The sequence below is a fragment of the Mandrillus leucophaeus genome, unplaced genomic scaffold (genome assembly GCF_000951045.1).
Source record: "Mandrillus leucophaeus isolate KB7577 unplaced genomic scaffold, Mleu.le_1.0 Scaffold43, whole genome shotgun sequence".
NCBI lineage: Eukaryota > Metazoa > Chordata > Mammalia > Primates > Cercopithecidae > Mandrillus > Mandrillus leucophaeus.
The window spans coordinates 793619-815565 of NW_012104587.1; the positions used below are offsets into that span (position 1 = coordinate 793619).

At 58.9% G+C, this 21947-nt stretch overlaps 1 protein-coding gene across 2 annotated transcripts in view; it reads right to left on the reverse strand.

Moving 5' to 3' along the window:
- Positions 1-2461: 2461 nt before the first annotated feature.
- Positions 2462-21947, reverse strand: part of RAB3IL1 (RAB3A interacting protein (rabin3)-like 1) — a 23244-nt gene continuing 3758 nt past the window's right edge. Inside the window, exons 2-10 of one of the 2 annotated variants that reach the window (XM_011993350.1) lie at positions 13144-13396; positions 12662-12757; positions 12489-12566; positions 11564-11782; positions 9846-9974; positions 9638-9750; positions 7549-7648; positions 4478-4544; positions 2462-3532 (exon numbers count right to left, since the gene is read on the reverse strand). In XM_011993350.1, the coding sequence (XP_011848740.1) occupies positions 3450-3532; positions 4478-4544; positions 7549-7648; positions 9638-9750; positions 9846-9974; positions 11564-11782; positions 12489-12566; positions 12662-12757; positions 13144-13396 (1138 nt within the window). In that variant the 3' untranslated portion in view covers positions 2462-3449. The remainder of the gene's footprint in view (positions 3533-4477; positions 4545-7548; positions 7649-9637; positions 9751-9845; positions 9975-11563; positions 11783-12488; positions 12567-12661; positions 12758-13143; positions 13397-21947) is intronic. The other variant, XM_011993351.1, reaches the window with a different exon arrangement.

A 21947-nucleotide genomic window follows, 5' to 3' on the forward strand; every position in this document is an offset into this window, starting at 1 on the left:
TTCACACACACAAAATTAACTGGGCATAGTGGTGCACCTGAAGACCCAGCTACTTGAGAGGCTGAGGCAGGAAAATCGCTTGAACCCAGGAGGCGGAGGTTGCAGTGAGCCGAGATTGCGCCACTGCATGCCAGCCTGGGTGACAGAGTGAGACTCCATCTCAAAACAAAACAAAACAAAAACAACAACAACAATAAAAAAGAAAAAGAGTTAAGGTAGTACAAGTTATGGGTTTTTTACCATAATAAAACGAAAAGGGCAAGGAGGCTGCGAAAGCCATTTAGTCCTATCTTTCCAACTCACGGGTGAGGAAACTGAAGCCCAGAGAGGAGCGACTTTGCCCAGGTGCACAGCCCCGGCAGGAGTTCCATCAGGACAGACTTGGCAGACTGGAAAGCATCCTGCAGGAGTGAAGCATACCAGTGCGCAGCTGGTCTCGGCTCCGTGCCTCCATCCTCAGAGGCCAGAGTTGTTGCTAGGTTTGAAGAGGGGGCCAAAGAGGGTTAAAATGTTCACATGTGCCAGGGGTACCCAGAGAGGCCCAAGTGGGTTATCTAGAAAATCCATTCAAAAGGAACAATTCCCTCGTGGTTGATGTCAGCTAACCCTCCCCAGCCACCTCTAAGCACATTGCAGGTGTCTAGGAAAGGGCATCCAGGATGCTGGTTCATACTGTGGGCTCCAGGGCTGGGCTCATGATTCCTATCCCGGGACCATCATTTCCTGTGTCACTTCTGTGTGCCTCATTCTACTCATCTACAAAATGGGAGAATAGTACTTTATAAGGTTGCTGTGAGGATGAAATGAATTAGACCATTTAAAGGCTTTGTGGCTCAAGCCTGTAATCCCAGCACTTTGGGAGGCTGAAACGGGTGGATCACAAGGTCAGGAGATCGAGACCATCCTGGCTAACACGTTGAAACCCCGTCTCTACTAAAAAATACAAAAAACTAGCCGGGCGAGGTGGCGGCGCCTGTAGTCCCAGCTACTCGGGAGGCTGCGGCAGGAGAATGGCGGGAACCCGGGAGGCGGAGCTTGTAGTGAGCTGAGATCCGGCCACTGCACTCCAGCCTGGGCGACAGAGCGAGACTCCGTCTCAAAAAAAAATAAATAAATAAATAAATAAAGGCTTTAGAATCATGCCTGGCCCAGTCAGTGCTCAGCTATTAGCTCTTGTTGAGAGATGCTGAGAGTGTGCGTCCACGCTTCAGGCATTTCAGTTCTCTGTTTATGACCCCACCTGGGGTCTGACAGTAGGCTATGCCATTGCAGGGCAGGCAGCGTGGGTCTGGGGTGTGGGACCGTCTGCCTGGCTCCCGGAGTGTGGCCTGGTGTCTCCTGTCTTGGGTATGGCTGGGCCAGGAGCACAGAAGCTGGGGGTAGGTAAGACAGCTCCAGGGCCCAGACTTCCAACTTCCTTTGGCCTCCAGCTGACCCAGGACTGACAGAGAGGAAAGAAAGTGACTGCCACTCAAGAGAGGCTGTGGGGATCACAGCAGTGAACACAGCCTCTTGTGCCCTTTTCTGACACCCTCCTTTGCCTGCCTGCTTTCCTCTCTTCCATCTGACTGTGCATGTTCTGGTATGTTTTGTGATTGCCAGTCTTCCCCCGGACATTTTCAGCTCAAGCACAGGTGTCCCCAGCATGGGTGGAGGGCTTCATGTGGTCCCTGCCAGTCCGTAGCCAGCCTGACCTACCAGCTGAGTGGCACCAAAGCCTCAGGCCAATAGGGAAGTCCCCACAAGGTGTCACCAGCCCAGTACACACTGATCCGACTCAGAAGCTGCTGTGCTCTCCGACACCCCAGGAAGGCACCTACTGGCCTGGGCCCACATCCCTATAGGTCGGGAGGGGCTCAGCCACCACAAGACACCTTCCCAGCTCCACTCCGGGTCCTCAGAGGTCCTGGCCACCCCCACCTCTTCCAACTGTGACTGCTGCCCCTTGGTGAGAACCCATCTAAGACCTGGGCTGGGAAACCCAGAGCTTCCACGGTCCCTGCCTGTACTTCCAGCAGATATCACCAATCCATCCTGTCACTGTCCCCCTGAGCACCAGGCGGCCTGGATGCTTTGCCTCTGAGCTGCAGGCTTCTACGAGACTGGAGGAGGCCATGCTGGAGGCAAGGAGACCCGGGGGAGGACCTGCCCAAGGTGCCACAGTGAGGCAGCGGGACAGCCAGCCTTGGTGCCATTCTTCCCGACAGCAGGCCACCAGCCACGGGGAGAGGGAGGCCTGGCTCATCCCCCAGTAACCCACAGCCCTCTGAATACTAAGGGAGGACTCAAATAGTCCTCCCCACAGCAAGTAAGTGGTGATGGCGGAGGTGGGGTGGCTTCAGGATTTGGGTTTAATCCCAAGCACGAGGGTGGGCAGGGAAAGGATTTGGTTTCATTCCTTCAGATGCCCAAGCCTTGGCCAGAGCCCCAGGGTGCAGGAGTGAGGGCGCGTGGCCACCCAGCCTGTACCAACAAAGCCTTCCTTTATTAAATAGAGATCGCGTTACATTCCATCCAAAGAAGGAAATCCGGACGTGGTGAGGGATGTGTCCAGGTGGGCGCCCTGAACCCTGGTCCCGAGTGGGCTCTGATGGGTGGGAGGGCTCAGTCCTGCCTGCCCACCCAGGCCCCACATGCCAGGGCGCGTGTCTGCATGGCCACCCACAGCTGAAAACAGGCGTGGGCGATCTGAAGCCCTGTCTGTGTTCTACTGTGGGAGAAACTGCCCCAATCCTTCCAGCGGTTTTGGGAGCAGGGCCTCCAGGAGCACAGGGCTGAGATGGGGTGGGAGGGAAGGTGACAAGGGAGGCCTTTATGAAGGGGGAGGGAGGAAGGGGGAAAGGAAGGGAGGGAGGGAGGGGGGCCTGACTCATCTTAACAAGGCTTTGGGGCAGTTCTGTGCTCCGGAGGCCTTGCCAGCCCCTCCCAGCAGTCCAATAGGGAGGCCACCAGGAACAAGGCATGGCATGGCCACAAGGGGGCGTCGCTGGCCCAGGGCTTGGCAGCTGGGGCGGAGGGTACCCTGGAGATCCAGCCACCCCGAACAGTCCCTTTCTGAAGACATGCCGGCAACAAGGCACCTGCAGGCGGTTCTGGGGACTGGGGAGGGGGCGCTGGCTGCCTCAGGTGTCCCCTCCCAAGGGCTGAGGCCCCCTGAGTATGGATCCGAGCTCCCTGGTCTTTGGTGCTTTCTTGAAATCCTCCTGGTGGTGGCAGAACCCAGTGGGGAAGAGAGAGGGGTCTTGCTGTGAAGTCCAGGCCCGTCTGTCCCTCTGTCTGTCCCAGGATGGACATGTGGTGCTGGCTCAGTGCTGCCTCCATGGCCTGTCTGTCCATCCGTTCTGCCTCTGGCTCAGGGCTGGCTCCAGGCCCGTCTCCCTGTGTGTCGGCTTGTTCTGGGGTGGGTGTTTGCTCTGTCTCAGAGCTCCCCTTCAGGCCTGGGCTGTGCCCTAAGCCTCCTGGGGGAAGAAGCCGAGCTTGGCCAGTGACATCTCCTTCCGCAGCCTCATGATCTCCCAGAACATGGGCTCTGCTGCAGGCAGAGAGAGGGTGAACAGGTCAGGGACAGCTCAGGGTCACCTCGGGCAGATGGCCAGGTCCCCTCCCGTGGCTTTGAACGGGGCAGCTGGCACAGCACCCTAGGGTCCCCAGCCCCCAAAACAGATGACCTCAGCGAGTGGCTGGATCTCTCTGAGGCTCCACTCTTGAGCCTTCGAAACTGCTGAGTGTCGACCACACTCGAGGGATCTGTCTGCACCACATTGACGGCCACCCCACAGCCCGATGCAGACACGCAGGCACACGCTGTCACATGCAACAGCGGTGGTCCAGACCTGGGAACTACATTAGACAAGGCACAGATGCCTCCCTGGGACCCTCTCACAAGGACCCTGCGCAGTGAAGGGGGGACCACAGTGGCCATCCGGGGATCTAACAGGCGTCAACACCCAGCGTGCCTTGGCCTCCAAGGGGACTTGACCCCCAGGATGGAGAGAAGACGGCTCCTTACTCAGAGGGTGGGGCCAGACTGGTTCAGAAGACTCAGCAGGGAGCAAAGGCTGGTGGAGGAGCAGGGAGCCAGGCCTTGCAGAATGGGCTGTGGGGGAAGGGGGTGGAGGGAGGCCCTGTCCAGCATGGAGCAGAGTGGGATCAAAGGCTGGAGGCGGGCGAGCCTGTGTTCAGGTGACCAGGAGGAGATGGCCACACCAGGGCCAGGGAGAGATTCACAGGGGTGGCCCCCTTGTGCAGGACCGGGAGAGGTTTGGTGGCGGAAGAAAGACCAGCCGGACGGACTCAGGTACACAGCTCAGCACCCAGGAGGATGGTGTGAACCCTTTACTAACCCACAGCCCTCCCTGCTCCGCAGCCTCTTAGCTGAGTCTCGCCTCCACTAGGGGCAGCTGGGCCCAGAGGCCGCTTCCCCACCCAGCCCCACTCCCGTGTGCCATCCCTGCACCGGCCACCAGGGGGCGCTCACCGTCCTGCCGCACCAGGCCTTGCTGGATGTAGCGGATGTAGGTGAAGAAGTTGCACACTGCGGTGATCTGTGGGCAGAGGCGGGGACGGTGTGACCTGCCAGCCCCGCACACAGGATCCCCTGACAGGCGGATCTGAGCCCAGAGCAGGAGGCCCCAGGTCCCCGCAAAGCCAGGCAGTGCTCCCTGACTCAGCTGGGACTGGGCTTTCAAGTAGTAATCAACAACAGCATGAGTAGCACGGTTATAATAACAATAGCAGCAACCATTTCATCAAGCGCCTGCAGCGAATGAAGCAGACGCGCTTATTATTCCATTTTACATGGGGGAATGCGGAACCACCTAGGGGAAGCTGCTGATATCCATCACGGAGATGGCGGAGCTAATGAACCAGCGTGCAGCAGAGCTGCGAGATGAACCGGGCAGCCTGTCCCAGAGTCTATGCTCACCCTTCTCACAGGCCGGCTTGCTCCAGATGCTGGAGGTCTGGGCCAGCCAGGCCTCAGTCCAGTGCTACTCATAACATTAGGAAAGGAAAGGGGGTCAGAAGCCGCTCACCTGGGCTGCCCGGGGCCCCTGGAGCCTCAGGCCTGCTCCATGCCAGGCCCCGGGCACCCTGTGTTGGCTCAGACACTGCTATGAGGATTCATACCATGGAGAGGGTACTGTTGGTGCCTGGCCCAGGGCCCCTTCCCAGGCCTGGGCCCCATCTCCCAGCTGCTGGGCACTAATGGCTCCGAGGTGCCCCCCCCGTACCTCCACCTCCTGTAGACCTCAGTCGATGACTGACTTGTGTGGAGATAGAAGTCACACAGTCCCCTTGCCTCAGGGTGGAACTCTGCTAAGAGCCCGGTGGATGGGGCTGAAGCTGGGCTGCGGCTGAGGCCACGTCCTAGCTGGACTCCCCCATCCCTTCCCTCATTCTCCTGAGAGCTGCACACAATCTCCTGGTGAGGCTCTGCCTCTATGGAACCCAGCCTAAGACAGGGTGGAAGGTAGCTGGCAGCTGTGCCTGCCCGCAACAGCCCCTACTGAATGTCCAACACTCCCGGGGAGGGACGTCGAGTGAGAGGGGCACCCACAGGCTGGGGAGCGGAGAAGCTTTGGGGAGGGGCAGGACGGTGGTGGCCTGGCAAAGATAGGGAGGTGTGAGAGAGCGGGGCGAGGTCGGGGGATCAGCCTGTTGTGGCAGGGACAGCGCTGCACAGGGAGGGTTGAGGAGAGGCTGCGGCAGGAGGGTTGGGCAGGGCAGAGCTCAGGACAGGAGCAGGGACAGTGGATGCCCACAGAGGCTCATGAGCAGGGAATAGCAGGGACGGGGGCTTTCTCTCTCCAGGGAGTGTGCTGGGGAGGAAACACTTCTCCCTGTAGACCCCACACGTCTTGGTCTTTCAGGGCAGGGACCACATCCTAAAACTTCAGACCCTCACCTCATTTCCCTCCCCCAGCTTCACCCAGTGCAGCAGGACACCCAGGCCAGGGACTTAAAGTGCTAGAGGTGACTCTGTTGAGCATGGGACTATCTTTCGTGTGGCCTGCTGTTGAGCCCTGGTTGGGCCTGGAAAGGGGTGATGGAGACATGTGGCCAGTGAACAAGGCTCAGTGGGCACAAATCCACAGGGTAGGGGCTACAGTGGACTCAGAGCCAGGATCCCAGGTCTCGGCCGTGTGGCCCTGAGCACACCCCTTTCCTTTGCCAAGGCTCAGCCTCCCTTTCAGTAAATGGGTGCTCAGCACAACGCTGGGAGGACTCACGCTCAGAGGCCTTGTGGAGTCTGGCAAGGACAGTACAGTCTGCTGCCAGCAAAGGGACCGTTTGTCCCCTTTAGACCTGCTCCCCCGCGAGGAGCCTCTAGCAGGCCTGAGATGGTTGCTCGAACTGTGTCACTGGAAACGTGTTTTCAAGCATGTTCTCTCATTCTCCTCAATGCTCTTAAGAGTCAACAGGGGGACAGAGGAAGAGGAATCCCTGTCCTCAATCCCCAGCTCGGTGAGAACCCGTGTCCTGGTCTGGGTCACTCGGCAGGGGAGGGTGGGAGCTGGGATTCCCAGAGGCCCCTTGGCACTCACGGCTGACATAAGGCTGGTGCACCAGATGCACCTCTGAACCTTCTCCAAAGCCTTGGCCAGCACCTGAGTCTGGGTGTCAGGAGCCCTGCACTCACCCGGAACTCTAGCATCGCTCCTGGCTTAGGTGACACTGAATGACAGAGGGGGGCGATGTCATCCCACGACCACATTTCATATAGAAGGCTGCGTCTGAGCCAACTGGAGAGTGGCCCTCCTAATGGCTCTGAAGTCAGCTGCCCTGTGCAACAAGGCCATGTGGCAGGGGACTGTGGGTGTCCTCTAGAAGCTGAGGGTATCCCCTGCCAGCAGCCAGCAAGAAAACAGGGACCTCAGTCCTTCAAACACAAGGAACTGAATGCTGCCAACAGTGTGAGTTTTGAGGAGGACCCTGACTTCCAGAAAGGAACACAGTCCCCTGACAGCTTACTGCGACCTTGCAAGTCCCTGAGCAGAGAATCCAGTAAGTAGCGCTTAGACTCCCGACACGGGGAACTGCGTGCTATCAAACCACTGCCCATGGCTTGGTTGTGTGGCCCAAGTCAGTCTCTGTGCCTCTCTGAGCCTGTACCCTGCTCTGTAAATCAAGATGTAAGGCTGGGTGTGGTGGCTCACACCTGTAATCCCAGCACTTTGGGAGGCCAAGGCAGGCAAATCACCTGAGGTCAGGAGTTCAAGATCAGTCTGGCCAACATGGTGAAACCCCATCTCTAATAAAAATACAAAATTAGCTGGGCGTGGTGGCGCATGCCTGTAATCCCAGCTATTTGGGAGGCTGAGGCAGGAGAATTGCTTAACCTGGGAGGCAGACGTTGCAGTGAGCCGAGATTGTGCCACTGCACTCCAGCCTGGGTGGCAGAGTAAGACTCTGTCTCAAAAAAATAAATCAGTAAAAATAAGTAAATCAAGGTGTAGTGCTATTCATAACTCCCAGGCCCAGGGCCCAGAGTCCCAGCACCCAGGTGGCCCCAAAGGAGCCAAGTAACGCTTGCAAAGGCTGACTCACCCTGGCCCGGGAAGATGGCGAGATGTAGTAGTGGCTTTCGGAGTCTCCGAGCCGGATTCGGTGGCGGCAGGTGCGGGTCAGTCCGCTCAGGGCACATGTGCTGGGGGAAAGAAAAAACAGGTCATGAGGGCTGGCTGGGGCTCGCCCCCCTCCCCCCGCTCCTGCATGCAGGGAAGATGCAGCAGCCAAGAGGATACATGGGGAGGGGCAGGCCTCCCTTCCCCCATCAGGCTTCTAAAGGAGCCCAGAGCCAGGCAGAGAAGGGAGCTGGCCCCAGCCGTCCCCGAGACAGTCCTCGAACTAAGCTGAGCTCTACCCCTAGAACCCTTGTTTTGCCCCTACTGGGCAAGATAATTGGTTAATCTCATACCAGGTGTACAGAGTCCCACCCTCTGCAGGCCCTGCAAATGCCTTTCCCTCCACTTCTGGGGACTCAGACCAGGCACTCCTCCCCACAGCTAGGCCAGGGTTGAGGTCTGGCTGCCTCCCCCTTCCCAACACTCAGCGGCTCCCCTGCTTTATCCATCCAGGCCTTCTGACCCCATTAACCCCCATGGTTCTCAGCTGTGTGCCAACCAACCCCGTCTAAGAGCCTTCTCGCATACCCTCTTCTCTCCTCCCCCAGTCCTGCCTGACTGCGCTCAGCATCTTCAGCCACCCACACGCAGGGTCTCTGTGGGCCCTGAGCAACCCCCATCTGGGCCCCACTCCCCAAATCTGCTCTTTGCTGGCCATGATCTGCTCAGCTCTCTCTTCCTCACCCTCCGCTTGCTCACCAGGTCCCCAGGTCAGGGCACAGCAGCAGGGCTTTTGGCCTGCATCCCCTCGGCTCCTTCTGGCCAACTCTCTGCCTCATTGCTCTCTGTCTTCTCCACATCAGAGCCAGGGGCTTCTCCAAAACCCCACGTCTAACCCACCATCTTTCCCTCTTGCTTTCCTAATTCCCAAGACATAGGGAGAATCCCAAATAAAAGAAGGTTTAAAAGGCTCCTTGGCTGCAGGACTTATCAGAGCATTTGTTGCCTCCTGGTTCACTGGGACTCTGATGGACCGGAGAGCCTCTTTTCAGGTGGCAGCTACTGATGACATTTTTTCTTTTTTGAGGCAGGGTCTCACTCTATCACCCAGACTGGAATGCAGTGGTGCGATCTCAGCTCACTGCAACCTCCGTCTCCCAGGCTCAAGCAATTCTTCTGACTCAGCCTCCAGAGTAGCTGAGATTACAGCCATGTGCCACCACACCTGGCTATCTTTTGTATTTTTAGTAGAGATGGGATTTTCTCCATGTTGGCCAGGCTGGTCTCGAACTCCTGACCTCAGGTGATCCACCAGCCTCAACCTCCCAGAGTGCAGGCGTGAGCCACTGCACCAGGCCTATTGATGACTTTTGCCGCACTGGCTGGTGGGTTAAAGCCCAAACCTGTGAAGGCTCTTTACACTCTGGCTCCAACAGCCTCTGCAGCCTCCACCCCAATTCCCTGTCCCCCCACTGCTTAGCCAGATGCCCCAGTGGTGCTTCTGTTAATATCCCAGCTTCTCATACCTTTGCACATTCTGTTCCCTCTGCCAGAAATGCCCTTCCCTGCTTGGCAAACTTCTATTAATCCTTCAAAACCTGGCTCAAATGCTCCCTCTCCATGATGAGCCTCCCACCAGGGTACCAGCCATCCCCAGCCAGCTCTTGGCTGCCAAGGTGAAATCCTCCCCAATTTCTGCCCCTTGCTCCCCCTGGCTATTTTGTTCCGCTGCTCCCCTGCTCAATGCCAGGTGAGTAGCTGGAGGACAAATGCCAGGGCTACTGCATTATTTATTGGCAGGGGCAGAGCCAGCAACTGACAATCATGGTTCAAGAAGAAAGGGAGGGCACAGGGCAGGCCAGTCAGGAAGAGGCAGACCCCAGCTCCCAGCCTCTCTGGAGAGCCTGCAGGTTCACAGAAAACCTGCCAAACTGCCTCCTTGCCCTGTGAGGGCAGCAACTGTCCCTGTCCCACTGGCGCTGCTGCATCCTGACCGCCCCTCGGCACAGTGAGCACACAGCTTGGCAGAGGTCTCCTGCATGGGCAGGAAGGAGCTAAGACCCTCAGCTTACTTGGTGCTGCTGCACTCAACCTCGGCCACCTTCACTGCAGGCAGTGTCTGCGAAGCCACCGGCTCAATGGTGAGCGTGTTGTCCTCCACGGCGGCCCGTACCAGCGTTGAGAGCTGCGGCAGACCAGGGTGGCAGGCAGGGTGGTAAGGGGCTGGGCCCTGGCGGAGGGGCAGGTCCCCCAGCTGGCTCCGCCTCTGCCATGCCTCACCTCCTGCATGGTGAAGTCCAGGCAGGGGCCCACGTCCTCCCGGTGCACCCTTTCCAGGAAGGGGCAGGTCTTGTCCAGGGTGGGGGCTTCCCTCCAGGCCTGGAACTCTGCAAACAGGATTGTGTCCACCTGTGGGGGAGGGCAAGCGGGGTGGGGGCAGTCAGGGGACTAGGGCCAGCACAGAAGATGCAGGCTGAGCTGAAGGGGAGCGAGGGAGGGCATGGGGCAGGCCCAGCAAGCCAGCAGGTCAGTCCCCAGCAGACGTGCAGGGAAGCCAAGTCCAGCGGCAGCAGAACTCCCTTCTGCCCTTTGCACCAAAGAATTTAGAACTACAAGTTTTGTTTCCAGGTCGGCGTTAAATTTCTTGGTGCAATAGGATTTTAGAGTGGGGTGCAGGGCTTTGTCCTGAAGACCATCACTGCCTCCTTGAGGAGGAAAAGTCAAAGAGCAACTGGCAGGAGGCTACAGGTACCAGCAGGTACACAGGCACGTGCACACAGGAGGGGACACACACAGGCTGCCCTGGGCCCACGCCTCGGAGGCGACTGCTGGCCTACCCCAGGCCGCATGCAGAGGGAGGGAGGCTGGGAGGGGGCAAAGTGGGAGGCCCTTCTCTGGGGTCATTTACCTGTCGGGAAAAGGAGGGAGAGGGAGTGGAGGCGGGGGCTGGGGGCTCCCCAGGAGGGAGCTGCCAGGCCGGCTCGTAGGTGAGGTGAACCGCCTTGCTGGGGACCACGCAGAGGAGCAGGGAGAGCAGCGGGGCCAGCCCGGGCTGGGCCGGATGGACAGACAGATGGACGGACAGACAGGCAGACAGACAGGTAGACAGGTGCACAGAGACAGAACAGGAGGAAGGGGAGAAGTTAATGTACATTCAGAAGCTCAGAGCTCAGGAGGTGGATGAGGGCCTGCTCGTCTTCCCTGGAGGCCCTGGAGACAGAGGTGGAAGCCAGGATGGAGTTGAGTGGGCTGGCGCCAGGGACCCAGGAAGCTGAAGGCACCACAGCCCTCTGAGTGCAGCCCTGAACTCAGCTCTTGACGTCCCTGTCTCTTTGGTTCCTCTGGCAGCCCCAGGAGGCCCCATTTATCAGGTGAGGAAGCTGAGGTGCTGACAGGTGGCCGCATTTGCCTACGGACCATGACCATGAGTCCAGCCCAGCCTGGACCCAGCAACTGGTGTGGCCAGCTGAGGTGGGATGGAGACACCATCCAAAGGCCACGCTTGTCTCCGCCCGACAGTCAGAGGGCGCCAGGAACCCCCTGAGCACAGGGCTGTAACCAGGTGGTCCTGGGGCTCAAGGCTGCGGCCACACGGGGTTCAGGCAGCCTCCCCGCTGAGGCCCAGTGGCTGCTGCTTGGCCTCTTAAGGCCAAGGAAATGTGTGTCTCAGTGGAAGCCCCAGATCCTCAGGGCCAAAGCCATCCTCAGGGCCAAAGCCAGGCTCAGGTGCAGAGACCACTACCTACTGCTTGGAGTCAGCGGGGCAGGGAGGGGGCCTCAGGTCCCCAGATGGTGCACCCTGGAGGCTGCAGGCCAAGTGCCTCGGATCACAGGAGGTTGGAGAGAAAGGACCTGCCCAGCCCTCACATCCCAAAGAGTCACAGGACAGGCTCCAGGTCACACAGCGTGGGGCAGGCTGGTCCTCACTGGGCTCTGGCCCTGCCTACCACAGGCACTGCCACCCTTCCCCGTACCCAGAGCCCGCCTCCCGCCCTCACCTCCTTGCCCTCTCTGTCTGGGGTGAGGGTGTGTCCCGCAGCGGGGCACACGGCGGGGCAGAGGGTGCTGCTGGTGCTCTTGTGGCGAGAGTGGCCTTTTCGGGGCCCAGCCTTGGTGGGGCTCAGCAGCTGGGGGTGAAGCTCGCGGTTGGGAGAGGCTGGTGTGGATGTGATGACCAGTGTCTTCAAGGCTGTCACCTCTGCCTGCAGCATGTCGATCTGGATGGGATGGGATGGCTGTCAACCCTCACCCAGGCTGGATGCCATCCTGGCTGCCACCGCCTATCAGCCCAACTCAGGACAATGCACCCCTGCAGCGATGAGCACCTAGTCCCTCCCGACACCCTCAGAACAGCCTTCGTGGCAGAGACCCAGACACTCATTTTACACATAGGGAAACTGAGGCTCACAGAGGCGACATGGTCTGCCCAAGGTCATGCTGTGAGCAGGATTCTGTTAGGAACAAGTGTCTGGGAGCTGGCTAGGCCTCCCATAAGAATTCTGGGGGCCCCCAGGAGCCAGGAAAGGCCCAGGCCTCACATTTTGCAGACGGGCAACCAGGCTTGGAGAGAGAAAGCAACTTGCCCAGGCTCAGACAGCCACACTGAGTGAGGTTTCTGCTTTGTGAAGTGGGGCTGGGAGGACAGGGAAGAAGGTACAATAATCACAGGGTCCTCCCAGCCCCAGCACGACCCCAGAAAAGGCTCTGCCGTGCAGCAGAATCACTGATGGAGTCCCGGGGCACTGGGCCCTGTGATCTCAGATCCCCACCCTTCCCTTCCCTCCCTGGGCCTGGGTTCACCCATTCCTGCTGGCCCCACTGGGCCAGGTGAGCGTCCACTCAGGCAGCAAAGCTCACTGTTCGCTGAGCTGGGAGGCAGGGCGGGTGCCTGGGCTGGCCTGGGCAGGCGGGGACGGGCCTCACCTTGCCCCGAGCCTCCTTCAGCTGCTTTTCTGATGCCGCCTGCTTCATGTTGGCTTCTCGAACCATCTTGTGAGCTTCCTAGGAAGAAGGCAGTCCCTGCATGAGTGGCGAAGAGCTGATGGACGCCCAGGTGACCCATTCCCCAAGTTGTTCCCGCTGCTCAGCCCGTGTACCTCGAACAGGCTGGCCGTCAGCTCCTCCAGCTCCTGTTCTAGCTGCTCCCGCACCTTGGAGAGCCGCTCACATTCCTCGTCCTTTAGCTTCAGCTCCTGGAGGAAAAGACGCAGGCACTTGAGGCCCTCAGCATCCCCAGGCCTGGCACGGGAGGGACCAGGCCCACCTGACCAGGCTCCATCCCCCGGTTATTTGATGTGGGGCCCAGAGCTTACTTCCTCTGGTGCCTGACAGTTGATGATGCTTTTTCTGTTTAGCCGCAGCATGAAGCTGAAGCCCTGCCTGCCAGTTCATCAGAGCTCAGGGCAGGTTTGCAGTCAAGACCACCATCGGTGTGCCCAGCACAGGCCTGGCCTGCAGTTGGCCTCAGCGAGGGCACATCCCTCTCCTTTGGGCACATCTCTGGGCACCTGAGAGCCCACAGCTCTCCCAAGCGGACTTCTTCCCACCAAAGCCCCCCAAGCCTGCTACAGGCACCCACCTTCTGCGCTCTGTGCAGCTCCTCCTTCAGGAACTCAGAGCCCTTCTCTCGGATCTCCATGGAAGAGCTGCGCAGGCGCAACACGTCCAGCTGGGTGGCTGCAGGGCCCTCCTGGCCTTGGGCCTCCTCCCCTGCAGAGGTCTCCACCAGGGCTCCTGGGGACTCCCTGTGGCCTTGGCAGGGGTCCGTGTTCTTCCAGGGCACCGGGACAGCTGCAAGGGGTGGCGGGAGGCCCTGGTCTGGCTGGGGTGGGCTGGAGACAAACAAGGACATCCGCAGGTTCAGGGTGGGGTCCTGAGGCCTGGAGAGCTGAGCCCAGAAACCACTCCGGGGCAATGTGCCCACCACTTGAGCCTCAGTCTTTCCATCTGAAAACTGGGACACTACCAGCTATCATCAGGGTTGTTACAAGGGCAAATGTCCAAGCACAAAGTCTCCTGGGGCAAGAGGCTCATTCCTCTTTGTCAACCACCCCCTCCAGCCCAGGGCTGAGGGCTGCGTTTGGCACATGCAGTAGGTGTTCAGCACACAGTAGGTGTGCAGCACACAGCAGGTGCGCAGCCTGTTTGTCTAACGGACGACTGTAAATGCATCAGGCGTGAGTCCCACTTGTATAAAGTGAAGCCTATGCCGATGGCCCTACCTCAAAGGCCACTGAATGATCAGAGGAGGTGTGCGTAAAACCTTGGCACCTCGGATGCACTCAAGCAGGAGCTGCCTTCACTGATACAGTTAATGCGAATTCTGCCCCTTTCGGGGTGGACCCGAGAGGAAGGATGAGGCCAGGGCAGGCAGGGCTGAGGCAGGAAGATTCTGCAAACATCTTAGGCAAGACAGACCCACTTCCTGTCCCCCTGGACTTGGTGGGGAGCAGTCCCAGCTCTCCCCTGGCCTGCCTTGTGACCTCAGGCAAACACCCACTTCTCTGGGCCTCAGGACCGTCCCTTCCCTGAAGCTGCAGACCCTGAAGGTGGTGTGGGGCCTCACTCCCCCCATCCACACCCCCCACTCCAAAGTGGACCCTGGAGAAGGAAGGGAGGGCGAAGGCCCGGCCAGCGGTGTTTTGTGCCAAGACAGCACCTCTGGACTCGCTCACTCAGCAAAAGCTGGAGGCTCCTGAGCCAGCAGCTTCTGAGCCGCAGCAGCCAGGGCTGGGGCTGGGGGGCTGGGCAGGCCGCTGATATCAGTGAGGGAAGTTGGGGGGAGGGGCTCAGGGAGGCTGCACCAGAGGGGGAAGGCAAGGCCAAGGAGAATGTGGGACTCAGGACAGCTGAGGCAGAGGGAGGAGTGAGAGGCAAGTCTGTGGACCAGTCTCCCCTCCCTGTCCTCAGGACCTTGGGAAGGTCACCAAGCAGCCCCTGAGCCTCAGTTTCTCCTTGGTTAACACACAGAAAATGGGTCCCCAGAGACTCCAGCAAGGAGCCCACTTCCAGCAGTGAGTCCCTTCACACAGATCCGTCCAGCTGCCCGGCTCCACCTGCCCTCCGCTGTGGCTCCTCAGGCTGGGTCCTGCCTGACAGGGATGTGGGTTTGAGGATTAAGGTGGGGACACATATCCATCACTCCATCAACAGTGTCTGTGCCAGGCAGGGCTCTCTCCTAATACTCTTGTTTGGGGAAGTCTTGTTGGCAACGGTCCCCCGCAGCCTGAGAGCTACGGTGGTGCCCTGGGCTGGGGTCTGTGCCCTAGGGACTCACACTGCCAGATTCTACCAGGTCTCTAACCACACTGTCTCCTTTAAAATTCTCTCAATAGCCACCAGGCGCAGTGGCTCAAGCCTGTAATCCCAGCACTTTGGGAGGCTGAGGCAGGTGGATCACCTGAGGTCAGGAGTTCGAGACCAGCCTGGCCAATATGGTGAAACCCCGTCTCTGCTAAAAACACAAAAATTAGCCAGGCCGAGATTGTGCCACTGCACTCCAGCCTGGGCGACAGAGCAAAACTGTCTCAAAACAAACAAACAAACAAACAAAAAGCTCTCTGATCGGCCCTCGTGGCATCATTCCGTTCTACAGATGAGGGGACAGAGACTCACAGAGTGAAGGCACTTGCTGGGGGTCATGCAGCTGGTCAGTGACAGTGCTGGGACAGCTGGCCAGGTCTTCAGCCCAGGCCCAAAGCTTCCCCACTGCAGGGGAAGGGCAGGTGGGCGGGGAGTATGAGTGTCGGAATCCGCACATCTGCTTCAAGATGAAGGGCTGCTGGGCCCAGGGGGACTTGGAGGCTCCTCTTTGGCTGCAGTAGGGAAATCTGACCCACTTCTGGCCCGAACTGGCTTCTCAGACTCTGCGCAGGCCCAGAAATCCCCTTTCCAGAAGGGAAGGCCTGGGCAGGGGGAGCTGTGGCAGACAGAACAGGCCAGATGCGGCAAGCCTGGGGTCCACGTCAGCCTCTGACCTGGGGTACACATGAGCCCCTGAGAATGCTTCTGAAATTCTCTGAACCTGCTTCCGCACCTGAGGGATAGGAGCTGAAATCCTGCAGGAGGGGCTCTAAGAATCAAGAGCTCTAAGAGCAGTCCCAACCTGGCGCTGGGTGAATCGTGTTCAATCCACAGCCATGTTTGGCTGAGACGCCCACGAAGCCTGCCTGGCCTCTGGGTCCCGCGGCTTAAACTGGAGGCCTGGGGACCCCTGCCAACAAGACTTCCCCCAAACAAGGCTGTTAGGAGAGAGCCCTGTGTGGCATAGACACTGTCGATGGAGAGATAGATATGTGTCCCCACCTTAATCATCACGGCCCAAGCCCTCAGGTGGGACAGGATGGCCATAGTCACTCAGGCTGGGCTGGAGGCTGCTCACTGCAGGCCAAGGGCAAGAGGCGACAGCACAGGACAGGACAGAAGACTCTCACCATTGCCTACGCCCTGACCGAGGAGAAGCAGACTGATGGCCCTCCCCTGGGGGCCGGGCTTCATCCACCAGTGTGGTCTGGGCCTCTGGCCACAGTGAAAGACTAACTCTCTCTCCTGCTGGTCCCAAGCACACGGGCTGGAGGTGTGGCTGGCTGTCCTCGCCATTTTCCCAACAGGCACTCACTTTTGCCTTGTGGGGCGGAGTGGGGATAGGGCCCAATTTTGCAGCCAGAGGAAACAGTGGTCCAGGAGGCCTGAGACAGAGTCTGTGACACCCTTCCCATCCCCCCCAGTAGAAGAGCCCAAAGCCCAATTCTAATGGCAGGAAGTGTGGGACATGGGAACAGTGGGACCACCCGGTAGCCACCAACTCCCCAACGCCAAAGGTGGCAGGAGCAGGAGGGGAAGAAGGGCCTGACCTGCCCTTGGAGGGTAGCCAGAATCTGCAGATCTTCCTCCCCCTCATTTCCAGGCTGCAAGGCCCACTCCTGAGACTCAGAAATTTCAAAGAGGGGACCCTGGGCTCCTCAGGTCCAGCCGAAGCCAGAATCTCCGATCTCACACACGCTTCGGCCTCCCAGAGCAGAGGCCTGGAAACCTGGCTGTGAACACCCAAGTCAGTGGCGAACTCAGTCCTGGGACAAGCAGGGACCACTTAGGGTTCTGCTGCCCAACGTCCCTACCCTCCTCAGTCCCGGTCCACCCCTCTCTGTACAAACCTCCTCAGTCCCCGTTCCCTGCGGAAACAGAGCCCAGCATCTGAGATGAGCCACAGATGCCTCTGGAAAGGGGCCTGCTCAGAGGGTAGGAGTCAAGGTCAGAGGTAGATGGGGCAGCCAACATCCCCCATCCCAGAGCCAGCTCCCACCGCCGAGAGGGCCCTGGGCAGTTCATACAGGAAAGGCCCCCTGGGTCACTTCCCCAGGAAACACACAGCTAAGAGAAAACGCAGCAACCACAATCCTCACCCTACCAGGCCCGCCCTAGGATGGCCAGCAGGGCTTTTGCCCCGACCCACAAAATAAGGAGACCTAGACTCCGTGGCCCTCAGTATCTCCCTGAGCCAGCAGGGCCTGGCCAGAGGCCAGACCAGCCTATCCCTCAACCAGTGCCCAAGATGACCCTGTCCAGTTACCTCCTGGAACTAAAGACCCCTGTTGGTCATGGGCACAGTGGATTCATTAAATAAGCAGGGGAGGGGACAGCACGGGTGGCTCTGAAAATGGGCCAAGGAGAGGGCTGGGAGGGCACACTGGGACCACTCAGCGTGCTGCCAGGGCCCAGGCCTCGAGGGAGGCTGCAGAAACCCCGACCCAGGGCCTGGCTCCTGGGGGCGGTACCATGGCACAGGGGCCTATTCAGACTCACGCTCTGCCTGTGCAGTGAGGCTGAGGGGATGGAGGCTGACAGCCATGTGACTCATATCCAGGGACCAAGGGAGTCCCAGGAAAGAGTTGGTGGGCTAGCTCTCAAGCCAGCCTGCAAGCCCAGCAAAGCTCAGCTCCCCTAAAGAGCAGCCAAGTCTTCAGCCCCCAACCCACAAGCATGTCAGGTTCCCAAGTGCTTGGCCACATCCGCTCCAGCACACCACTCCACAGGTGTCGTGGCCTGGAAGCTCGGGACAATTGCAGGGAGATGTGCTCCTCCACCTGGTTTTCCAGATGACAATTGCAGGGAGATGTGCTCCTCCACCTGGTTTCCTGAGGTTCAGAGAGGGATGGTAACCTGGCCAGAAAACACAGCAAGGAAGCGGCAGGATGGGAACTGAACTCAGAGTACAGGCATAGCGCATCACGTGGCCTGTCACCCAGAGGAAAGGGGATGAATGGCGGTTTCGGAGAAGTGAGGCAGGAGGCAGATGGGGTTTGAGGAAGTCTGAGACAGCGCCCAAGTACTAGGGGTGCCACCCAAGACTGCTGTACAGCCAGGCAGGACCTGGCCTAGGAGGGGACAGCAGAGGGGACACACAGAAACAAAAGATGGGAAGGGGGAATTGTGGGAGGACCAGCGGCTGGATAGGGGGCAGGAAAAAGCAGTCATTAATTAAGATAATTCAAAACTAAGGAAAAGGTGAAAGTTGAGAACAGTGGTGCCCATGCTGGGAAAGAGGAACTGGGAGGGGGTCTTTCAGGGACAGGAAAGTGGGTGGCTGAGGCATTTGGGAAGTGGCACGTCCCGTAGGCAGCTGAGGGGGAATAGGCAGGATGGGGTGACGCTGTCGAGTGGCACTGGCTTGGGAAAGCAGCCGCAACCTGAGCCTGGATGATGGGCTGTCAGCGGAGACAAGGGCTTGACAGCCAGCCGGAAGAACAGACGAGAGTGTTGGACACTGGAGCTGAAGAGTGTCCAGGACCCGGGGATGAAAGAGATCGTCATGAGTCTCACTGAGTTGGGCCAGGATCCAATGAGCTCAAAGCAAGGAGGGGGCAAACGGACAGGTGGGAACCAAGGAGGGCCTGGGCCACAGGGGAAGGGGGAGCCAGAGTGGGCAGAAGGGCACAATAGCACGTCCTAGTAGAGACCATGGAGGAGGGGGAGAGAAGGTCAGGAACAGCGGGGAATGGGAAGCAGACCAGAACATCCAAAGCAGGTGAGTCAGGCCGCCAGGCCAGCCCAGCCCAGCCCTGGCAGGGGAATCCAGCCCTGTCTCTCCACGGGAGCCAGCACAGGGCCTAGGTGGGGGCGCATCTCACTACTCTTCGGCTACAGGGCTGGGCACACAGTACATCCTCAAATCTGCCTGTGGTGACCCTGCCCATGCAGTCCAAGAATTGACACCGAAGGCCTCCAACAGCTAGCGTGTATACTGAGCACCCATTATGTGCCAGGCACCCCCCCAGCCGTGATCCATCCAATCTGCACGACCAGGCGGCCCCCTTCTTACCACATCCTATTTTGGTTTGCATCTCCCTCCCGCTACCTCATTTCCCAAGACCTACTGGGCATAAATCCTATGCAGAGCTCAGAGGGTCTAGGACAAGCAGGATTCTAATGAGGATGTCTGCCCCCGACACCCATGTCCTGATTACAGAACAGCAGGAATGATCTCCACGTGTTGAGGGGTAGGGCAGGCAGTTAGATCATGGAGGGCTTCCAGGGAGCAGCAACAGCGAGGGTTATACAACCCCTTCTCAATGAAGAGGCCTGCATGTCTGACCCTGGAGCCCTCGGGCCATACTTCAGACTCTGTCTCATGGCCTCTAGTCCCCCGTGACTTAGGCCTTACAGGCAGGAGCTCACAGATCCATGCCCTTAGAATAGCCAAGGCCCAGGGCAGGGAAGTGACTTGCTCAGGATCACACAGCCAGTTGGTGGCCCCTGCAGCTCTGCCTGCCACAAAACCATGCTCCCCAACCCCTGGGAGGTTGGAGATAGGCGTGATGAGCCCTGTCTCTGGGGAAACTGAGACCGGGGGGGAGGGGGCTGCAACACTGTCATGTGGGAACTCAAACGCTGGCTTCCGCTGGCCAAGTCCCAAGTGCCCAGCACTGTGTTAGATACAGAAGTACTCAAGACGCTGTCCTCACCTCGTCACCCTGGAGCAGGCTTGGCACCCAAAACTATGAATGTGTGAAACTGTGGGGAATTGGAAGGGGAGCAGCCCAGTTTGGGGAGCACCTAAAGTCAGACTGGAGCTGCCTCTGGGTTTGGAGTTCAGGACCCAGGCTCAGGAGTCCCAAGGAGGAGAACTCACCCAGGCTGCTGCAGAGCCCAGCCACTGCCGCCCACCCCAGAAGAGCAGCCCAGGGCTGGGGCCATGACCAGGACCCGGCCATTAACAAAGCACAGCCACCAAGAGACAGAGCTCAGTTCATTTCACAGGTGAGGAAACCAAGCCCAGAAACATCACTGACCCCGCCTGGGTCACCGACTCTTAATCCCAGCTCCTCCTATTCTAGATCAGCAGTTCCAAATATACACCTGCCAGAGCTGTCATCAGCTTGGTCAGTCACCTGGCAAGTATGACTCTGAACAGGACCCCTCCCAACTGCTGCTGGGGTCTGGGTGAGCTCCTAGGACACCAAGCACCCAGTGGGGGCTGGCGGCTTGGCCCCTGACTCTAAATTCCTGTTTCCACACCCATATAGGGGGCCATTGAAATACAGAGCTCAAGATAACCCCCAAGCTCTGCCTCACCCCTTCCCCCAGCTCCTCACTGCCCCTTATCCTTTCCATCTGCATTTATGAAGCACCTATTATGATATGAGCTCAGCGCCCAGCTAGGCCCCCGGGGGTGCAGGGGTGCATGCAGGAAGTGAGCCACATTGAGGATTCTGTGGGGGTCAGCCTGGCAGCTGGCTCATCCAGAGTGGCGCTGGGAATGTGGCAGGGGGGCTGGATGGGGGGAGGGGTCCTTGCCCAGGATTTAAGGCTCTCCGACTCTCCTCGAAGCAACCATCCATCTACTCGTGGCTCTCAGCTGTGTCTGGCCTTGGCCTGGATGCCTCCAGGGAAGGACATTCTCTGACCTGAGATCATTCTCACCCCCAGAAACCACTTATTTTACCTAGAGGCCCAGAGAAGGAAGTCCACATTCTCAAGGTCACACAGCAACTAACTCAGTGGCTATGTTGCCTGAGTCCACCCGGCACAAGACACAGGCTTCCTGCAGAGGAAGCTACTCCCCAAACACAATTCACCCCAGGCAGGACTGCCCTAACCTCTCCAGGTATCACAAACCCACATCAAGCACTTTCTCCTAAGCCAGCCTCCTTCCTCCCAGCACAATGCCAAGGAATACACTGGTGGCCTTCAACTCTCTCCCTTTAAGAGTCTCAAGCCTTAGGGCAGGGCGTGGTGGTGACAGCCTGTAATTCTAGCACTTTGGGAGGCTGAGGCAGGTGGATCACCTAAGGTCAGGAGTTCGAGACCAGCCCAATCAATATTATGAAACCCTGTCTCTACTAAAAATACAAAAATTAGCCAGGTGTGGTGGCATGCACCTGTAGTCCCAGCTACTCAGGAGGCTGAGACAGGTGAATTGCTTGTACTCGGGCGGTGGAGGTTGCAGTGAGCTGAGATCTCGCCACTGCACTCCAGCCTAGGTGACAGAGAAAGACTCCATCTCAAAAACACCTCACCCCTACCAGGAGCCCACTCTCTTCTGCAACCCCTGCTGGGGATGAAAGGCCATCTCTCCCCTAGCATCGCAGCTCAGCCTTTGCTAGGTGCCATGGAGTGAAGTGGATCCTGCCTGCCTTTCCAGGGGGGGCTTTGCTCACTCCCCAGCTGTAGCTGGGCAGTAGCCCTCTCCTGGGACCACTCATCTGACCCAGGGGGCACAGGAATACAACCTGTCACCCATTCGGGCCACATTTCCTCCAGGACCTGGTCTTTCCAGGCCACTGGGGAGTGTTTGGCCAACTCCACAAAAACACAACCTTTCTGCACATACAGGGAGGGGGTGCCACATCAGATGGGCCAGGAACTGCAACTGCCCCTGAGAACCAATGGCCTGAACAGACACAGCCACAGGGGCCACTAATCCAGAACCCGGAATCTGTGCTACCCCACTCCAGGCTGCAGGGCGATCCCACTCCACACCTCTGAGAGCCTCTGCACTTCGGGAGCCCCACAAGGAGGTTCTGCCCTCAACTTGGGAGCCGCCCTGGCAGAGACCCAGCTCCTCTTTCCCAGCTACACTGCTTTCCAAGAGTTCATCCAGCCGAGGGGGTTGAGGGACGGGTTGCGAGGGTGGACTGGGGGTCTCTCCTCTAGGTGCATGCCCCAGAGTCGTGCACACTCTTCCCCATACCCCGACTCTTCTCACTTGCGCTCCTGATGATCTAGGAGGAGTTGACGCTGTCACCCCGGGACGGTCGGCTGCCCACCCTTCGCATCCTGCACCCCGAGAGAGACTCCCCACCCCTCCCCCGGAGTCTCCCGGCTGCAAGTCGGCTCGCCTGCAGGCAGGGCGGGGGCGCACAGCACCTCTGGGTGGCGGCGCAG